Below are 19,509 nucleotides of genomic sequence, written 5' to 3'. Positions count from 1 at the left end.
TTTCAAGTACAGTGTTGTTCTACTGAGCGATTCATTCGTGTTCAGACAAGCAAAGCGTGAAGAATAAAAATCTTTAAAGTACGCGCCTCGTGTTTTCTGAGTTATCTCCCCGACAACTTTCAGAAGTGGGATTGTTCACGCCGAATACAGGAAAACGCGCATCCGTGAAAATGAGTCGAATGACCAAAGGTGAATTGGTTGAATGGCTGCAGGAAAATCAAGTCGATTTTCCGCCGTCAGCTACAGATGCGGCACCTGCGAGTGCTCTATGAAGACCATGTTGGGGCACAGGGCGGAGCGCCAAACGAAGAAGACGGTTCGTCAGTGCACGAGGAGGATCTGGATGTGGAATTAAGAGTGCTGCAGAAACGCAAAATGATCGCTAATTTGCGTCGGGAGTTGGAAGACATCGAACAAGCGCAAGGTAAACCGCCGACTATTCAGGACGTAATTGGTTCGGTCCAGCGATTTTCCGGAGGAGACACATCCGACGCGAACAGATGGCTCAACGATTTCGAATCTGCGTGCGACTCTTTGGAAGGCGATGATGATTTCAAGTTGAAATGTGTTCGACGTTTAATGGAGCCAGGAACGGAGGCGGAATGGTTCCTTCGTGTTGACAAATCCGCAAATTATCGACAGTTCCGTGTTAACTTCCTGGACAACTTCGGCCATGTTTACACCGTTGCTGAAATTGTCGACAAGCTGCGCAAAACAACTTTTGACGCCTCCCAAATGTCGGTTACTGCATACATCCTGAGGATGCAGGAGATCGCCTCAAGGGCGAACATTGATGAGATTCAAACAGTACAGTTCATCATCGATGGGTTCCAGGACCGTTCAGCAAGCATTGCAGTTCTCTACCCGGCCAGGGATCTGGCCCATCTGAAGCAGCTTTCACGTCGATATGTGCAGTTGCGAGAAATGTGTCCTGCGCCGATCCGGACTCAACCAGCGAAGCAAAAGATCAAGCCTACGACATCCAAACCGGAATCGCCAAGATGCTATAACTGCTCCGATATTGGCCATTTGTCTGCAGATTGTAAGGAGCCACGCCGAGCGAAGGGTTCTTGCTTCCGATGCGGTTCTACTCAGCATCAGCTTAAGGAGTGCCCGAGACCAGCCCCACGCAACAACAGCCAGGTGGCTCTAGTGGATGAATTTCGCCAGAATGCCGGTGGCGACCGCCAATCCGTTGGTGAACTAGGAGCAGTTCTCTCTGAGTTGAATATCGTAAGTATTGCTTTCTCAATTGACTGTAGCACACACTTATGTAACACTGTACTTTCCATGTTCGACACGGGCAGTCCAATTAGTTTTGTCCGACGCTCGATAGTTCCACAATCGATGGGACTGAGTGATAAGGCGAATTCAGGATACAAGAGCATAGGCAACTTCCCACTATGCACCTTTGGAGTTATTGGAGCATCTGTTTCATTTCGTGACCGTAAAACATGTTTAAGGGTACATGTAGTACCCGATAATTATCTTTGTGTTCCGTTATTACTAGGACGGAATTTTTTGAATGAATTTGGCATTACTTTATACGATACAAGATTTATCGATTCCGTTAATACAAAACCAAAATTTGAAATTGAAATTGGACCTGACCCAAATCGAATAAAAATTTTTGGAAACCTGTTACATTGTGCGTTTGATTATTCTAATGATGCACCTTCAGAACTCACTACCACTTGTAATCAATGCGATCGTCAGCCAGTTACTGCGATCTCTAATGAATCGAATTCCACTCCTGTCATGATCCCAATTGATTCGACTTCCGCCCAGTTAATTTCCGCTTCTTCCGCTGCTTCCGATACTTCCGTATTGTTCACTTGTTCCGTTCTGCTAAAGCAAAACAAACCTGTTACGATGATAGACTACTCTTCAGTTCCTGATGTGTTCTGCATTGATACGGTTGACAGTGATTGCAAGTATGTTATAAATCCAGAATTAAGTATTGAACATCGTAATAAGATATTAAATATCATTCATAACGATTATCTTGACCTTGAGAATATACCCATTAAGAAGCATAACTACGAAATGAAGCTTAAGCTCAATTCGCATATTCCAATTAATTTCGCGCCAAGGAGACTGTCTTATTCCGACAAAATGGAAGTTGACCACATTGTTGAGGAATTGTTGAATGCTGGAATTGTACGACCAAGTAATTCTCGTTACGCATTTCCAATTGTTTTACGAACGAAAAAGAGTGGCGAAAAGCGAATGTGTGTGGATTACCGTGCACTGAACAAATTGACTGTTCGTGATAGTTATCCTATGCCGTTGATAGATGACTGCCTGGAACGTGTTGAAGGGAAGAAGTATTTTACAGTATTGGATCTCAAAAATGGGTTTCACCAGGTTAATTTAGCTGAGGACACTATTCCGTACACGGCCTTTGTCACTCCCAGCGGACAATACGAATACTTAAAGATGCCTTTTGGATTGCGTAACGCCCCAGCAGTGTTCCAGAGATTCATCAATGTTGTTTTGGCACCGTTCATCAAGAAAGGAACTGTTACGGTCTATCTGGACGATATTACTATAGCAACGGCTACGATCGAGGAACATATTAGTGTTCTGCAACAGGTCCTTCGTACTTTGGCAGGTTTTAGATTGGAGATTAAGATCAAGAAGTGTCAATTCTGTTTCACGGAGATTGAATTACTGGGATTTACTGTAAGTGAAAATGGCATAAGACCAAACAATTCGCACTTGGCTGCAATTGAAAAACTGCCAATTCCATGTGATGTGAAGCATCTCAGTAAATGCTTGGGCTTGTTTTCATATTTCCGAAGGTTTGTTCCATCGTTCTCAACAATTGCTATGCCTCTACGTGCTTTGACTAACCCTGGAGCCAAATTTCACTTTGACGAGAAATGCAAGGAAGCTTTTGAAACTCTACGAAGTAAGCTGGTGTCTTCTCCGGTCCTTGCTCTTTATAATCCAAAACGGGAAACGGAACTGCACTGTGATGCTAGTAGTGAAGGATTTGGTGGTATATTGATGCAAAAAGCAGGACGATGGTAAATTTCATCCAACCGGACATATCTCAAAACGAACATCCGCTGCTCAACCCCGTTATCACAATTTCAAACTAGAAACATTAGCTATTATCAAATCGCTAAGGAAGTTCCGAACCTATTTGGAAGGAATTCCGTTTTGTATCATTACAGATTGTAACTCACTCACTATGACATTGAACAAAAAGAGTGTTAATGCTAGAATCGCTAGATGGGCCCTTGAGTTAGAAAATTACCACTACACTATCCAACATCGCCATGGTAGGCTTATGAATCATGTGGATGCTCTGAGTCGATTGAACAGTGCCAATATCGTAACTTACGATAACTCTGATCAAGTAGTTTCCGCAGTTAATTCAGATGATCTTGAGTTTCAACTTCAAGTTACACAAGGGCGAGATAAGGACATTATCGAGTTGAGAGAGAGGTTGAGAGTGGAATAGTGAAGCATTTCTGTCTTGAAGATGGGTTGGTATACCGTTGTAGCTCCTCTGGAAAACTTCTGTTTTATGTACCCAAGGAAATGGTATCCAACGTAATACGTAGTGTGCATGAGAAATTGTGCCATATGGGAATTACGAAGACGCATGCGCAAATTCAGATGCATTATTGGTCCCCGAATATGAAAGGCGAGGTAGAAAAATACATTAAGAATTGTGTCCGTTGTATAATCTATTCGATCCTAATTCCGATTGTCGTGCTTTGCACAGCATTCCGAAAAAACCCGTTCCTTTTGATACGATTCACATTGATCATTTCGGTCCACTTCCCTCAATCGTTTCAAAGAGAAAGCACATTTTGGTGGTGGTTGATGCTTTCACGAAGTTTGTCAAACTGTATCCAGTGAACTCGACAAGTACGAAAGAAGTTTGCGCTTGTCTTGATAATTATTTTGAAAATTACAGCCGACCAAGAAGAATCGTTAGAGATCGTGGAACGTGTTTTACTTCTTTGGATTTTACTTCGTACCTCTTGAACAATAACATTGAACATGTGAAGGTTGCTACTGCTTCTGCTCAGGCAAACGGTCAAGTTGAACGAGTTAATCGTATTATCAAGTCTTTGTTGGCTAAACTTACGGAACCAGTACAGCATTCGGATTGGTGTAAAATGTTGGGAAAAGTGGAATACGCTGTAAATAATTCAATTCATTCGACTACTGGCCAGACACCCAGTATACTTCTGTATGGAGTCCAACAACGTGGTCGCAATGTTGATGTTCTTTCCGAGTTTTTGGATGATAAGATGAATTGTGAACTTCGGGAGTCTGTCAGAGATTTGGAAACCCTTCGTAGATCTGCTGAAAAATGCATTGAGCGTTCTCAAAATCGCAATTCCGAGTTACATGATAAGAAACATAGATGTCCCATTGTGTTTTCCGAAGGTGATTACGTCGTCATTCGAAATATTGATACAACTATCGGAACGAACAAAAAGTTTGTCCCAAAGTTCAGAGGCCCTTATCGCATACATAAAGTTCTTCCAAATGATAGATATGTAGTCAGAGATATTGAGAATGGTCAAATATCTCAATTGCCCTATGATGGCATAATAGAATCGTCGCGAATGAAGCGGTGGGCCGATTGGAGGGACGCAAGTGGTAGCGATTCTGAGATAATACGACATGAAACTTGATTATCTGATTGAGAAAGCAATACTCTGTGTTTGTGTATATGTTTGTGTACATATCTTGAAACTGTATTTTGTGATCGAGCCGATCAATAGTCAGGCATGGCCGAGTTGTAGTATTATTTGATTAGCATGTATTCCAAGTGTAGCATTCCGTTTCCGTGCATATCTAAATCGGCCTTTTTAATGTATTCTGTATTTATTACTCAATATTGTACTGCTTCCGATGAACGTGTTTTCGTTCCGAATTTTCCGTTCAGTGTGTAAAAGGCTTTTCTATTTTCAAGTACAGTGTTGTTCTACTGAGCGATTCATTCGTGTTCAGACAAGCAAAGCGTGAAGAATAAAAATCTTAAAAGTACGCGCCTCGTGTTTTCTGAGTTATCTCCCCGACAATTTCCTGTTTCTTTCTATTTTTACCTGCTTCTTCATCAGGTAAATGATAAAAAAATAGTCATTGAAGATGCTCCCTGAGCCTACGTTCTGATACCTGTATCAGTTATTGACGGAAAAGGGGCTTTCGAAAATTGGTCAAACGGTTGATTACGGATGTAGTCCCCGAGGGAATTATCTGTTAAAAGCTTGAATCTGAAACACTTTGAACCGGTAAATTTGAGAACATACCAAGGGTTTTGATTTTAGCCGATTGAGACCCTCAGTATCAATAAAACAATGAGTTAACCGAACCAAAAAAATTCACAAAAAATCAAAGAAAATTCAAGTGGTATCTAGAGGCCTGAATTCAGGCCTCCAGTGGTATCCATCCAACCGCGTAAAAAACCTTGATGAGATTTGTCATCATTTTTCATACATAGTGCAGTTCTGGATTTCGGCGCCCCCCCTAAGGCTTGGCGCCCTTGGCGGGGGCCAACCTGGACAACTACACGCTACGGCGCTGCACGCAGGACATAATTTTACCGGCTCAGGATCTCCAGGAAATCAGGAAATCCAGGAGGTGATTGGCCGGCTGAAGAACAACAAAGCCCCTGGGGTTGACCAACTACCAGGAGAGCACGGTGGTGAGGCACTGGCTAGAGCGCTGCACTGCCAAGATTTGGGAGGAGGAAGTTTTGCCGCAGGAGTGAATGGAAGTTGTCGTGTGTCCCATCTACAAAAAGGGCGATAAGCTGGATTCTAGCAACTACCGAGCAATCACATTGCTGAACGCCGCCTACAAGGTACTCTCCCAAATTTTATGCCGTCGACTAGCACCAATTGCAAGGGAGTTCGTGGGGCAGTACCAGGCGGGTTTTATGGGCGAACGCTCCACCACGGACCAGGTGTTCGCCTTTCACCAAGTACTGCAGAAATGCCGCGAATACAAAGTGCCCACACATCATCTATTCATTGACTTCAATGCCGCATATGATACAATCGATCGGGACCAGCTATGGCAGCTAATGCACGAACACGGATTTCCGAATAAACTGACACGGTTGATCAAAGCGACGATGGATCGGGTGATGTGCGTAGTTCGAGTTTCAGGGGCATTCTCGAGTCCCTTCAAAACGCGCAGAGGGTTACGGCACATCAGTTGACACTTGGCATTAGCCGGCACATCAGACTGAAGAGGGAAGCAAAGCGAATCGGACTAGAAATTGTCTCGACTTCCCTGAGCATAGAAGTATCATCGTGCTAGTCTCATGATATACGAATGCAAAAATGGTAACCTGGCTTAGAAACCTCGCAGCTAATAACTGTGGAAGTGTTTAATGAACACTAAGCTGTGAGGCGGCTCTGTCCCAGTGTGGGGATGTAATGCCAAAGAAGAAGAAGAAGAAGAAGAAGAAGAAGAAGAAGAAGAAGAAGAAGAAGAAGAAGAAGCCGGTTAAAATGGTTCTCGACAACGATCCAACGGGCACAAGAAGGCGAGGTGCGCAGCGGGCAAGGTGGATCGATCTGGTGGAAGATGACTTGCGGACCCTCCGTAGACGTGGTTGGCGACGTGTAGCCATGGACCGAGCCGAATGGAGAAGACACTTATATACCGCACAGGCCACTTCGGTCTTAGTCTGAATAAATAATAATGATTATCCAGGATTTGTGGAGAGCTTAATTTGGATGGAATGATCCTATTCCAGCAGACATCTTGGAGCAGTGGGAACGATTCCAAGTTCAGATTCCTCACTGCTATTTTCCCAATTACTTCCCAATTCCCAATTTCACAACAGTTCTATCGTGGATCAACTCTAATTCACGCAAATATCGTCAATATGTGGCAGTACGGCAGGTTCTCTAAGCGGGGGAACGAATGCTTTGGGCATCAGCATAGTGTCGGTGTAGCACCAACTTAGAATTCGGAAGTCAAGACTTCCGAACCGAACTTTCTTCCGAAGTTTTATCTGTCAAGCTTCTTTAGCATCTTTAGGCGAATCCAGCGCACTACTTCCGAAGTTGGGATAGTTGCCTGTATCTGGAGAAAAATCCAACTTCGGTATAAAAAGCGTTCTAACTTTGTTCCGGATTAGACAATATATATACTTCTTTGACAATCGTTGTGGGAAGTTCAGCAAGCAAAGCACCAAGACGGCCGGATGTATACTGCAACAGGAGGATCTTCTGCGATCCGCAGAAACATCCATTATTATTATTTACTTAGCCTAACGCCAGTTGCCTTTGCAGTACATAAAAGTCGTTGCCTACCACGCAGTCTACGGAGGGTCCGCTAATCGCCTTTCACCTGATCGGCCCCCTTGCTCGCTGCGCACCTCGCTTGCTTGTGCCCATCGGATCGTTGTCGATAACCAGTTTCATCAGATTACTGCCCGACATACTGATCACGTGCCCAGCCCATCGCAGTCGTCCGATTTTCGCTATATGAACGATGGATGGTTCTCCCAACAGCTGATGCAACCCGTGCATCATTTTCCTCCTCCACGCAGTGATGGGAAATGTCAAAAAATGTAATGGGATTGCTATTAATAATTTGCTTATAACTTTTTTTAAAATTTATTTACTGCCCAGATTTTTTGTCTAACATGTAATGCTTAAATGATTCTAGAACTTTGTCATACAGATTAATGTTCTAAATACAAAGTGTGAGGTACGAGAATGAATTTTCAAAAATGTCACGGAATGTCTGAATTAGTATCTCGTTTGATACTAATTCAGCTCTCACGCAGCTAATTTCGGATTTAGAGAAATCATCTATTAGAAAAAAGTTTTGGGGTCCTTTAAGAGCTACACGTTTATATAAAAACACAATTGTTAATAGGTCGTTAAAAAAGTTATTGGCAAAATAGTCCCATGACATCGAAGTGACATTTCCCGTCCCTACCTCCACTTAGTGTCCGCCATCTGCACCCCACCGTAGATCATTATATCCTTTCCTAAATGATCTGAAGAATATCTTGTATTATTGCTTAAGAACAACTTATATTCTTTTATTCTCTATCATTGAAACACATAAATTTGTTTTGGAGATACAGTTTATTTAATGAAAATCCAACTATCGCTAAAATATTATCAAGTATAACAAAAATAGGTGAAAGGATTAGCGTTTGTTTTTTTTTCTGAATCGATACAGCTCTATATAATGTACTTCTCAACCATAAGCTTTTTTTCGTACAATAAACGCAGGCGATTGCCTTCTCTATAATTTCCTGTTATTAACAAATAATGGTAATCGAGGTGTTAATATGAATAAATAATAATTTAAACGTTAAACATATTCGTTATACGATACTGTTGTGACAAAGAAGGGACAATGTAATGATCCTGACCTTAAGCTCTATTCTACTCCCAGGGTTACTAATTTTCCCTTTTATTCTTCTTCTTCTCCTTACTCTGATTCATCATCTCTAGGAATAGGATTATCTTTAGTAAATGTTAAGTCAATCATCTCTGATAGAGTGCTCTTATCATAATATTCTGCCTTACTCGTTTAAATACAGTTTTCTTCCATTCGTTGACTGCCTTGTCAATAGTATAGATAATAATTGATTATTCTTCTTCTTCTTTCATCCTTAAGCTTACGAATAACAACATATAACATAAAGAGGGAGGAGATAAGCGATCAATATTAGGGATAAATATTTTTTATGAAAGCATTTTTCTGCATTCTACTCTCTTTAAATACTTCTTTTATTTTGTGTGTTTTCTATTCATCTCATTCGTTTTTCTTTTTTTTTTCTCGGTAAAGCCGTTAAAACTAGAACGATAATCTTTTATTTTTCTTCTATTAAAATTTGTCCCATGTTAATATTAAGGTGTGGGTTTTGATGTTTGTTTCTTATAGTTTTGTTCTTAGTAAAAGGCAACTTTTGTGAATATAGGCCGTTCCCGCTAATCTCGTGTGTGAGTGTTCGTGCTTGTGTGAAAGTACCACTATGCAAGGATAGAGGAGCAAATAAAGCCAACACTTTGTTTCACGTTGAGTATATTCTTTTTTTTTCTTCAAAATATTAGAATTGGTTAAAATACAGGTTTTAAAAAATACATTCCTGTTTATTGGCAATATTTGCTATGGCCCCGCAGTTATTTAAAGTATTCTATTTGCTGTTATAGAAAATTATCAGTAAAACTCATCAAAAATAAAATATCAACACAATGATGCTGTAGGGTCGAATCATATAAATGTAACTATGGTAGGTAATAAATAATATGTTCTTAGAACTCAAAAGCCTAACGCATTGAGGTCATTCGAAATGCGGAAAAGCGATCCGCTCTACAAGATGGCCGCCATCGATTTTTTTGACAGCTGTACTCTGTGAAAGGCTCTACTTTTGACTGTCGTGGTAATTGTGCTTTTTGATCCTTCACTTCTAACCATAAACATTTTCAATTTATAACACATGGTCGGCTTTTAGAATATCATTGTGTTGTGTTTGTTTCGTTGTTACAATAGTTTCCGTTGCTTTCGTTTGCAATTTAGAGAGAGAAATAGTTTCAATGCATTTGTGTTCTAGGTTGTGTTTCGTTTCCTACATTAGTGTGGGTTTTGTGTGTGTGTGCAATTGTTTAGCGGCGTGCCGCTGACTGGTTTAGGTATTTTTTGTTTAACATCTTACATCAACTTCTGCTTGGCACACTCCGGACAGATGACATCCTGCTCGTCGGTGATGAAGCCACGGCCGACCAGCGACGTTTTGCACATGGCGCAGATGAAGCAATCGTTGTGCCAGTGACGGTCTTCGAACGAGATGAAACGGGTACCGCCGATTCCTGTTGTGTGGACGATAGGAAAACACGAGTAGAGTTAATTAGATTTTTTATCATGACGAAACAACAAAAATTATTTAAAACTATTGTTTAGGGAAATAAGAAGATAATTGAATCTATCCAGCCGAAAGGGTCGTTTGGCTGGAAGGGTCATTTGGCCGGAAGGGTCATTAGACAAGAATTTTCAATAGCTTGTCGCTATATGTTTTGTTTGTACAATGCCAACCAAGTATGATGAGTATTTAGTATTGTCTGGCTCCTACACACTTCATCAGCAACTGCGATCGATGAAGTAGGGTTGTAAGAAGTTGTGCCAGTTTATTGTTGTTGTCTATTCTTTATTGATAATACTTCAACTGATCATTACTGATCTCATTTAATTACTTAATCTAGTTGTCATCAAACATTTACATACAAAAATGTACATTACATAATAACATAAACAATACGATCTGTAGTACATATAATACGTTAAATAACATTGACCAATATTAAACGTTCAAGTCTGTTCACATATCGGCCTCCACGTTTCATTCAATCTGCTGACAAATTCTCTACATTTTATATTTCGTGGCCAAGTCTGCGCATACATAGCTGTTTGCTTCCATCGCGTATTCAAAACAATTTTGAAAGAAATGTAATCTAAATCCTCACACCTTTTCCAATTTGGCACTAGCTTAGTAACGTTCAAACATTCGGGTATCGGAGCGCTTAAGGAACTTGAGACTAAACTTACGATTTCTGATTCAGACACACAGCAATTAATGTTTGTTAAAACAAATGAAAATGACTCTTCGTGATTTCGATTTGGAATATTGTTTGCATATAACAACGGTTTCGGCGAGTTAACTGGTGTTGAATGAGAATGTGTTGGAGTAATAGAAGACATGATTGTGTCGTTTATCCTGCCAATCGCGTCGTTGATATTGGCAACCTGGACCTTCAGCTCATCCAGTTCAGTGACAATTGTTGACGATGAATCGATACGGGGTGACTCGGACATTATCCCTTGCCATACAAAATTCTTGCATGCACTCATCACATATCCTAATTATATTTTTGGATAGCGCACACAGTTGGTCCTCACTAACACCAACACATGAGGCGTGGAATCGCTTGGCGCATCTTCCTTAACAGACCGTGTATAGCTCGTTCATTACGTCTATATTTGCGGTGCACTTTTTACATTGTTTATCCATTTTAGCAGTATGGTTTCTAATAGGTTGAACTTGATGGTAATGATCCGGCAGTTTTTGGAGTTTCCACCTCGAAGCACGATAAAATACGATGCACATATAAACCACATCAACGAAACACAGATGAACGGAATATACTTTTATAAAACCTGACAATTTCAGTTAGTTTAATAACGTAAAAATACTAGCCGAACAAGCGAGAACGTTAACGATCGATCGATTTACAATTGTTGGTCGTTGGTCGTCAGATTCCAACCCGACCACATAAGCGAAAAGATAGTGATCAAGGGATCAAGAGATCAAACCCCACCGAAGGAGGTTTTTACACTTCAATACATTTTTTGAAATAAATCTATCACATGTTGTGCATTTGCACAAATCGAGTTTCAGACATACTAATTAATAAGTACTCCGGGTGGCTCAATCGAGACTCTATTTGCTCGATTAGTTCTAGAGTTGTGCAGAAATGTGTGCTTCATTTCTATATGAGCCCAATTTCCAGATGTGGGAGGAGTCACGGACCACCATAAGAACCTTCCCCGGCAAAAAAACCCTGCATACATATATTAACGCTGGTCGCTTCAGTAATTATCAAGTCATTCCAGTTCGAGACAGCAACACGTACGGACGTGTTTTTTGCTCGCGCATTTTTTCGAAGTGTTTTTTCTCGTTCTTTTGCTGTTTACGTTTTCGCTTGTCGCGTTGGCGTTATTTTCTCCCGGACCCGTCATGGGAGACTCGGTGGCCGATTCGGTCGCTGGAAAAGTGCCTAAGCGCACTGCTCTTGGAGGCGCGGGTAACCCCTCCAAGCAGCTTTTGCAAAGCAACGTGTTCTCGCCGTTGCCGCTTGATGACGCCGGCAATCCGCCGAAAAGAGGAAGAAGCAGCAATCGCAGCTGCCGCAGGTGCAACCGGAGCGGAAGGAGAAGTGCCCGCCTGTGTTTGTGAAGGGCGATCCGCCGGATTTACGCCCAAAATTCGCCAGCTGATCGCTAAGGGGCTGAAATGTACTTTTCGGCTCTGCAGCGAGGGCGTGAAAGTGATGCCGGCCAACAGGGACCATCATCAATCCGTCGTGGAGTTCCTCGAGGTCCACAAGTATGAGTACTACACTCATGACCACCCCGGCACGAAGCCGCTCAAGGCTTTGCTGCGAGGACTTCACGACATGAAGGAGGAAGAGCTCCAAGCAGAGCTTGAAAGTTGCGGACTGAAGCCAGTAGCCGTCCACAAGATCGCTCGTCACGACAAGGCGAGGAAATATCGCGACCAGCTTTACCTGATCCATCTGGAGCACGGCTCCACTACCTGGAAGGACCTGAAGCTGGTTGGCGTTATAAATTACACCGTCGTTGACTGGGAGCGATATCGGCCAGTGCACCGCGATGTCACGCAATGCACCAACTGCTTCAATTTCGGGCACGGCACCAGAAACTGCCGCATGAAGCCGCGCTGCAACAAGTGTGGCGAACCGCATCCGACTGACGAGTGCGACAAAATGGAGGTGGCCGATCCCAAGTGCGCCAACTGTGGACCACAAAGGGCTGCCAAAACGAGTCGAGTTCCTGGAAATCCGGAAGAAGGCTTCCACCAGGACCATTCCGAAGAAAAACCGTGTTCCTGTAATCAACGAGGTGAACTTTCCAGCTATCCGGCTCCCCGTCGTGTGATTCCAATACTCCCACCGCTACAGCCGCACAAGCGACTGGCAGCGGCAGCTGCATCGGTCCAAGCTCCAGCATCGTCGGCACCATCCACCAGCGAATGGCCCCCGCTTCCTCCTCCTGGGTTCCGTCGGCAGTCGGAAAACGAAGCCGTCCCACCAGAAGAATCTGCCCCGCTGTACACTCCGGAGCAACTGATGCCGATCTTCGCGCAGCTCGCCACTCGACTGCGCGGCTGCAAAACCGATTCGACCAGGTCTTCACACTTGGCATGTTCATCATTGAAAATGGCTGCTAGGGTGGGCCTGGTCAACTGGAACGCTTGCTCGCTAAAGAGCAAAACAATCGAGCTGAAGGATTTCCTTGAGGAGAAGGAAATAGACGTGGCGTTCATCACCGAAACGCACCTAAAACCGGAGGTGAACATCAACATCCCGGACTTCCGCATCGTGCGACTCGACCGGCCGACCAGGGGAGGTGGTGTGGCCATCGCTCTTCGCTACAACATCAACTGTCGTCTGCTTCCAAGCTTCCAGCTCAGTGTCATCGAGGCCATCGGTGTCGAAATCACCACTTCGGTCGGCACAATCGCGCTCATCGCGGCGTACTGTCCAACGCAAGCCAAAGCCGGCGATGGATCATCGGCTGCCCTTCGGAGGACATCGTCAAGCTGACGCGGAGGCAAGGCCAGTATATCATTGCCGGCGACTTGAATGCCAAACATCAAGCCTGGGGCAACAGTCGCGGCAATCGAAACGGCACCATCTGGAGCAACGACATGGAGGAAGGCAACTACACGATCCTGAGCCCGGATTCCCCCACTCGGCTGAGTCGGTCCGGTGCCCACGCAACGCTCGACCTCTACGTAACAAACCTGAGTGACCACGTCTCGCAGCCGGTTGTATACCAGGAGCTCAGTTCGGATCACTATCCGGTGGTGGCGGAACTGGGCTCCTCGGTCAATCGGCACCAGCAGTTACGGCGGAACTACCACCGAGTGAACTGGCAGCGTTTCCAGCAGTGCGTCGATAACACCGTCGACTACGAGGTGCGTCCGGAGACGCCGGAAAGTATCGACCGCCAGCTGTGCGCTATCGAGGAGGCGATCACGGCGGCCCGAGAGCAACACGTACCGACGGCTCGGCAGGTAAGCAACTCCTTAAACATCGATACACTCACCAAAGATTTGATTCGATTGCGGAATGTCACTCGCAGGCAGTTTCAGCGTACTGGACTGCCTGAGCTTAAGGCACGCTGCAATCGAATCACAAAAGTTATCAAGGCCAGAATGGTGGACCTCAAAAATAACGACTTCTCGAATAAGATCCGCACTCTCCCAGATTATGCTAAGCCGTTCTGGAAAATAACCAAAATTCTAAAATCCAAGCCTCGGCCCATTCCACCTTTGATCCCACTCAGACAATAATGGCTCTAAGGATCGCTTGATAACTCCTGCAGAGAAGGTCGCTGAAATAGGTCGTCACTTCGTCAGCTCACACAATCTTGGGCAGAACATCGTCAGTCCACACGAAGCAGCCGTCAACGAGCATGCTAACAACATCCATTTGATTCCCAACGACTTCTCGGAGGAGTTGGAGATCTCAGCTGACGAATTGACGGCCTATATCAAATCGTCGAAGAACATGAAGGCCCCAGGCTTCGACAGCATCCTGAATCTCGAGCTCAAACACATGAGTGCTCCGTTCTTTGAGCACCTCTCGCTGATCTTTAATCAGTGTCTCCGGCTTAGCTACTTCCCATCGTCCTGGAAGTCAGCGAAAGTCATCCCCATCCGGAAGCCTGGGAAGGATCCTTCCTCCCCAAAAGTTATCGACCCATCAGCCTTCTCTCAGGGTTATCCAAGCTATTCGAAAAGCTATTCACCATCGGTTACTTGAGTCTGCCGAAAATCTCAACATCTTACTCGAGGAACAGTTTGGTTTCCGACGCGGTCGGTCAACTGTACACCAACTGACTCGAGTTACCAACGTCCTCAGACGGAACAAGTTTGTCTCGAAAACATCCGCCATGGCCTTACTCGATGTCGAGAAGGCATTTGACAATGTATGGCATGATGGCCTGGTGTACAAACTACAACGCTACAATCTTCCCAGCTACCTGGTGAAAATCATCAACAATTACCTGTCGGCAAGGACATTCCGGGTCTCAATCAGCGGAGCGAGTTCCAATGCGCACAACATCGTCGCAGGCGTCCCCAGGGCAGTATCCTCGGGCCCCTGCTTTTCAATCTGTTCACCTCCGACATGCCAGAACCTCCAGAAGGCGGCATTCTGTCTCTGTTCGCAGATGACACATCCATCGTCTACAACGGTAGAGTGATCAGAGCGCTAGTGGCAAAACTCCAACGAGGCCTGGATGCCCTGGCAGAGTACCTCACCAGCTGGAAGATCTGTATCAACGCGGCGAAGACCCAGGTCATCATTTTTCGCCACTCCAAATCCCCTAAACTTGTTCCGCCTGGGGACTGTAAAATCATCCTCAATGGCACGACTGTGGAATGGGCCAATGAGGCCGACTACCTTGGCTTGACCCTCGACAGCAAGCTTATTTTCAGGCAACAGGTTGACAAAACGGTGACAAAGTGTAACGTCTTGTTGAAACTACTGTACCCTTTGATCAACCGCCGGTCGTCATTGTCCCTGAAAATAAGCTTGCTGTCTACAAGCAACTCATCCTCCCCGTGATCGAATGTGGCAAGCTGGTCTGGGATAGCTGCGCTAAAACCCACCACCTCAAACTTCAACGGGTCCAAAACAAATTCCTGAGGATGATCCTCAACACCCCTCCCAGGACAAGAACATCCGAAGTCCACCGTCTGGCCGGAATAAAAACCTTACATGAACGCTTTGGTGAGTGTAAAGAAAAGTTTAGGGTCCGTTGCTTGCACTCGGACCAAGAAGCGCTTAGGGCGCTAGTTCCAATCTAGGTTATCAAATTTTTATTGTAAATATTAGTGTACAAAGTAGTTAGGTTATCAAATTTAAAAAAAAAACACACTAGCGCCTACTGAAGGCCGTCGTGATACAATATATTTCAAAAATCAAGTAGAAACATAAAAATAATAATAATAATAATAATTAAAATTGAAGTTGGAGGGCCAAGCCGGCCGATCACTGTACATGTCAAAAATAATTGTAGAACAAAAAATATGTAAATAAAGAAGAATTTTACTATAGTAATTATCAAGTCTACAAGAGTCGGTCAGGCAAGCAGAAACTCATATTTATATCTATAGATGAAAACGTGCAATCTGGATATCTATCGATTGAGTTCAGATATCTGATGTGACATAAATAGACATATGTGATAGGGCACATCTCCTTTTCTCAGGGTAAAACTATGTTTCACGATATGCTTAATCAAGCTTGGTCTGCGTCTGACCAAAACTTTCCCGGACGAATAGCGGTGAAGTCTTGTCATCACAAATCCTGAAAAACAGCGTTTCTTCCTGGGACGATTTCAAATACCAGCCAATCTTGATGACCTCCCGCGTATCCACGTTGTTGAGTTTTGAGTTTTTCAACCGCTGGCTACGAGAAAAATTTGAAACACGCAGAAGATTTGGTGTCCTGTAGCACGCCTTCCGCCCTTGTATCGACATCTCGAAGGCGTCGTCGATGACACCGCGGTCGCACGCGGATAAAAATCAAATCCATTACTCGCACCGTCTCCCGTTGGGCTATTTCAGTAGGGTTTCCAAGACCACCTGTTAATAATCCGTGAGGCATCAGCTGATCAGGGCTGAGCATTACCAGAATGAAACTAGTCCAAACCATGTCTAAACCACACAGAGCGAACAACAACGTTTCGACTTCCGTGGATTGACATCAAGTAAAACTCAAGTAAATAAGTTGAGCACAGTGAAACTCTGGTCCTCACAAGTTCCTACCTCATGCCTCCACGGGTCGACCGATGACAAAAGACTGCCAGTTAAGGGATTGCGTACTTGGCTGGTAGTGCAGCCTGGCCACTAATGTCCTTTTGATGTCAGCTAGAGTGAGAAGGAACCTGGTCTTCCTGTTTTTTTGCGGCTGATTAACGAAAAGCCCTAAGACAGCCCCACCAGCGCGAGAAACAAGAAAAAGTGAACCTTATTTTTGGCCACCAACCCGGCAACGAAATAAGGAACATGATTGGATACTCGGTACCTGGAATGTTAAGACACTAAATAAACAACATGAATAGCATCTTTTACAGCGGCGAAAAAGCAGAGCATGGAGTTGGTTTCTTAGATGATCCTTATAACCTAATCAACATCCAACAAACGGTAAATCCGACGACGTGGAGGACGCATTTTATGAATATCTTTATGGAGCCTATGGAGAGTGCTCAAAGCTTGAAGTGAAAATCGTTATCGAAGATGCTAACGTTCAGGTCGGCAGAGAGGACCTTTTTCTTCCCATAATCGGTAGGAAGAGCCTTCACTCCACTACCAATGGCAACGGCCTACGTCTAGTAAATTTACATCGCAGTAGGTCTTAGTTACGTGTTTGGTTGACATCCAGCGAATAATGTCAATGTCACGCGTAAACTGTACAGAACTGCACGATTTTACAAATGCTTTCAGTATGTCACAGAACGCTTGCCTCGTCACTTCTCAAAACTCGAACTCGCTGCGTCTCTTCTATTCTCGTTCGGCCTAATGGGCCAAACACAATTGATACGTTTGCGTGCGTTTCCCATGGGAAAACTGTCAAAACGCACGCAAACGTATCAATTGTGTTTGGCCCATAAGTGTAATCAACGTTTCGGCAACATTAACGAGTTATGGGAATTGGTCCATGGATAGATAAGCTCAACAGTTCTAGAAGTGATGTGGAGTGCCAGATATCGAAAGACGAAAGGAACATTGCCAGAAGCCGGATGTTGATTTCGGGTATCCAGTTGGGTAAAAGTTATAGCAGGAAGAAAAAAACAGTATGTAGAACAAGTGATTATTGAGGCACAGAAAACAATGGAGCACAACGATATGGGGAGATTTTATGATTCTGTTGGTGGTATGCGGAGAAAGAAAGCGCAATCTTCCGTTATGTGCAACGACCAAGATGGGAATTTGCTGATAGATAAAACCGAAGAGGTTGCCAGGTGAAAAAAAAAAACACTTTGAGACTTTTTTGAACGGTGGTAGTGACGGCGCATCAGTGAACAGAATAAAAAAATAACAATGATGGACCGAGCTGTGGTTTCGCCTACACTAGATGAGGTTGGAAAAGTCTTTAAACAGATGAAAAACAATAAGGCTACGAGGAAGGACCATCTCCCGGCTAAACTTCTCAAACATGGCAGTGTGTCGCTTTATGAAAATCTGCACCATATTATGTCGCAAATGTGGGAAGACGAGGAATTGCCTAGCTAGTGAGACCTCTATAAGGAAGGCCACAGACCAGAATTTGCCAATTACCAAAAAATAACTCTCCTTGATTCAGCGTACACATTAAGACTCGTATTCTGATCAAGAGATTTCACGTTAATCCTTTCGGGCCGAATGGGTCATATATGTTCAGCGTTTTAGATTGGCTGTGTAAAATCACAGAAGAGAGCTAGGTACCCATTTTCATCAGCAAAGTTGTTTATCAGGATGTTGGCTTTGAATGAAAAATATCGGAGGCAAATGTGACTATAAGATGAAGATACAGATATCCGGAACCTTGGGAAGATTACGGCAAGTACGGCATATTTATTTATTTATTTATTTCAATGTTTAGTTTATCTCTGTAAATATATTTATTTTGTTATTTATTTAAATTATAAAACTTAGCATGTCCCGTTGTGTCTTTTGAAATAAATCTTTGTGTTGAGTCACCGCAAGAATGGTCTAGAAGAAGTACGCTATTGAGTTACCTACGCTAAGAATTGAGTCTTGTGAGTTCCCTACAGTCAGCTACCAAGGAAACACATGGGGTTTAGCCAACATATAGCGCATCATGACGCCAAAACTAGCACGTGGCTTGCGGCCAACGACCCGCACGCCGGTCTTTTGAAGTTGCGTTGACCTTTTACTTGTACGGCATTCCACGCTTGGCACGATTCTTAGCGAGCAAGCTTACTGGTTGATTTGAATAGTCTGTGGGAATGAGATGTACGATTTTGGGGGATTTCGTGGATAAATTCTTTCGATGCTCGGGTTCGCAAATTGCAACTTCGTTGAATTTCGCGAACTCTGGAAACAATGTCTAAAATTTCGCGATATCTGAGGATTTTCCAGCCCGGAATCGTTTAATTTGTTGCGTTCTGTGGAAGCGGCAAAATCGGTCAGTTTTGTTCCGTGCCGTAGAGTGTTTCAAAAGGTAAAAGTGATATAGTTTCTAAATAGGTGTTAGCTAATTTATATGCTTTGTTTCCCTGTAGTCGTGCATAAATAATAAACGCTCAATTAGCGCGATTACGTGTAAATTGTGTGTGCGTAGATCCGAGTTCAAAAAGGTAATTAATTTGTGAATTTGCAAGATAGCGTCTCCAACCTCGTGCGTATGTGCTTTTGGGAATTGTTTCAAAAGGTACGTGGCAGCAAAGGCAGCCGACACACTACATCCGTGATAGACCGTTTTTGACCTCACTCAACGGCTGCAATGGTTCCCGGGGTACACTTGGCCGGAGAAGGTTGCGAACCGTCAACATCGAAGCCAAACCACCGCAAGTCAGCATCATCAATTTACAACGTCCTCCAACCGCATAGCAGCAAATTGCCATTGTCGTCGTCATCATCGTCTGCAACGGACGTCCGACGGCGCTTTTCTTTGCGCGCCAAGAGGACGAACGGACGCTTGTACCGCGCCCATGCGTAAGCCTGTGCACCGAATGAGGGAGTGA

General features: G+C 43.9%; 2 protein-coding genes across 3 annotated transcripts in view; one reads left to right on the top strand and one right to left on the bottom strand.

Moving 5' to 3' along the window:
- The first annotated feature begins 217 nt into the window (after positions 1-217).
- LOC134204898 (uncharacterized) lies at positions 218-1,635 on the top strand. Its single transcript, XM_062679694.1, has 2 exons — positions 218-1,233; positions 1,308-1,635. Exons 1-2 carry the CDS (start codon positions 247-249, stop codon positions 1,314-1,316), a joined length of 996 nt encoding a protein of 331 aa, XP_062535678.1. The 5' UTR covers positions 218-246; the 3' UTR covers positions 1,317-1,635.
- Positions 1,636-8,068: 6,433 nt separating this feature from the next.
- The window catches only part of LOC134204903 (four and a half LIM domains protein 2-like), an 84,155-nt gene continuing 72,714 nt past the window's right edge, over positions 8,069-19,509 (bottom strand). For both annotated transcript variants that reach the window (XM_062679697.1, XM_062679698.1), the window contains one exon: positions 8,069-9,821. In XM_062679697.1, the coding sequence (XP_062535681.1) occupies positions 9,664-9,821 (158 nt within the window). In that variant the 3' untranslated portion in view covers positions 8,069-9,663. The remainder of the gene's footprint in view (positions 9,822-19,509) is intronic.

The sequence above is a fragment of the Armigeres subalbatus genome, unplaced genomic scaffold (assembly GCF_024139115.2).
Source record: "Armigeres subalbatus isolate Guangzhou_Male unplaced genomic scaffold, GZ_Asu_2 Contig948, whole genome shotgun sequence".
Lineage (NCBI taxonomy): Eukaryota > Metazoa > Arthropoda > Insecta > Diptera > Culicidae > Armigeres > Armigeres subalbatus.
This window is presented reverse-complemented; position numbering and strand designations above follow the sequence as displayed.

Coding starts and splice junctions, on each gene's coding strand:
- LOC134204898 (XM_062679694.1), top strand. CDS start 247: ATGCGGCACCTGCGAGTGCTCTATGAAGACCATGTTGGGGCACAGGGC.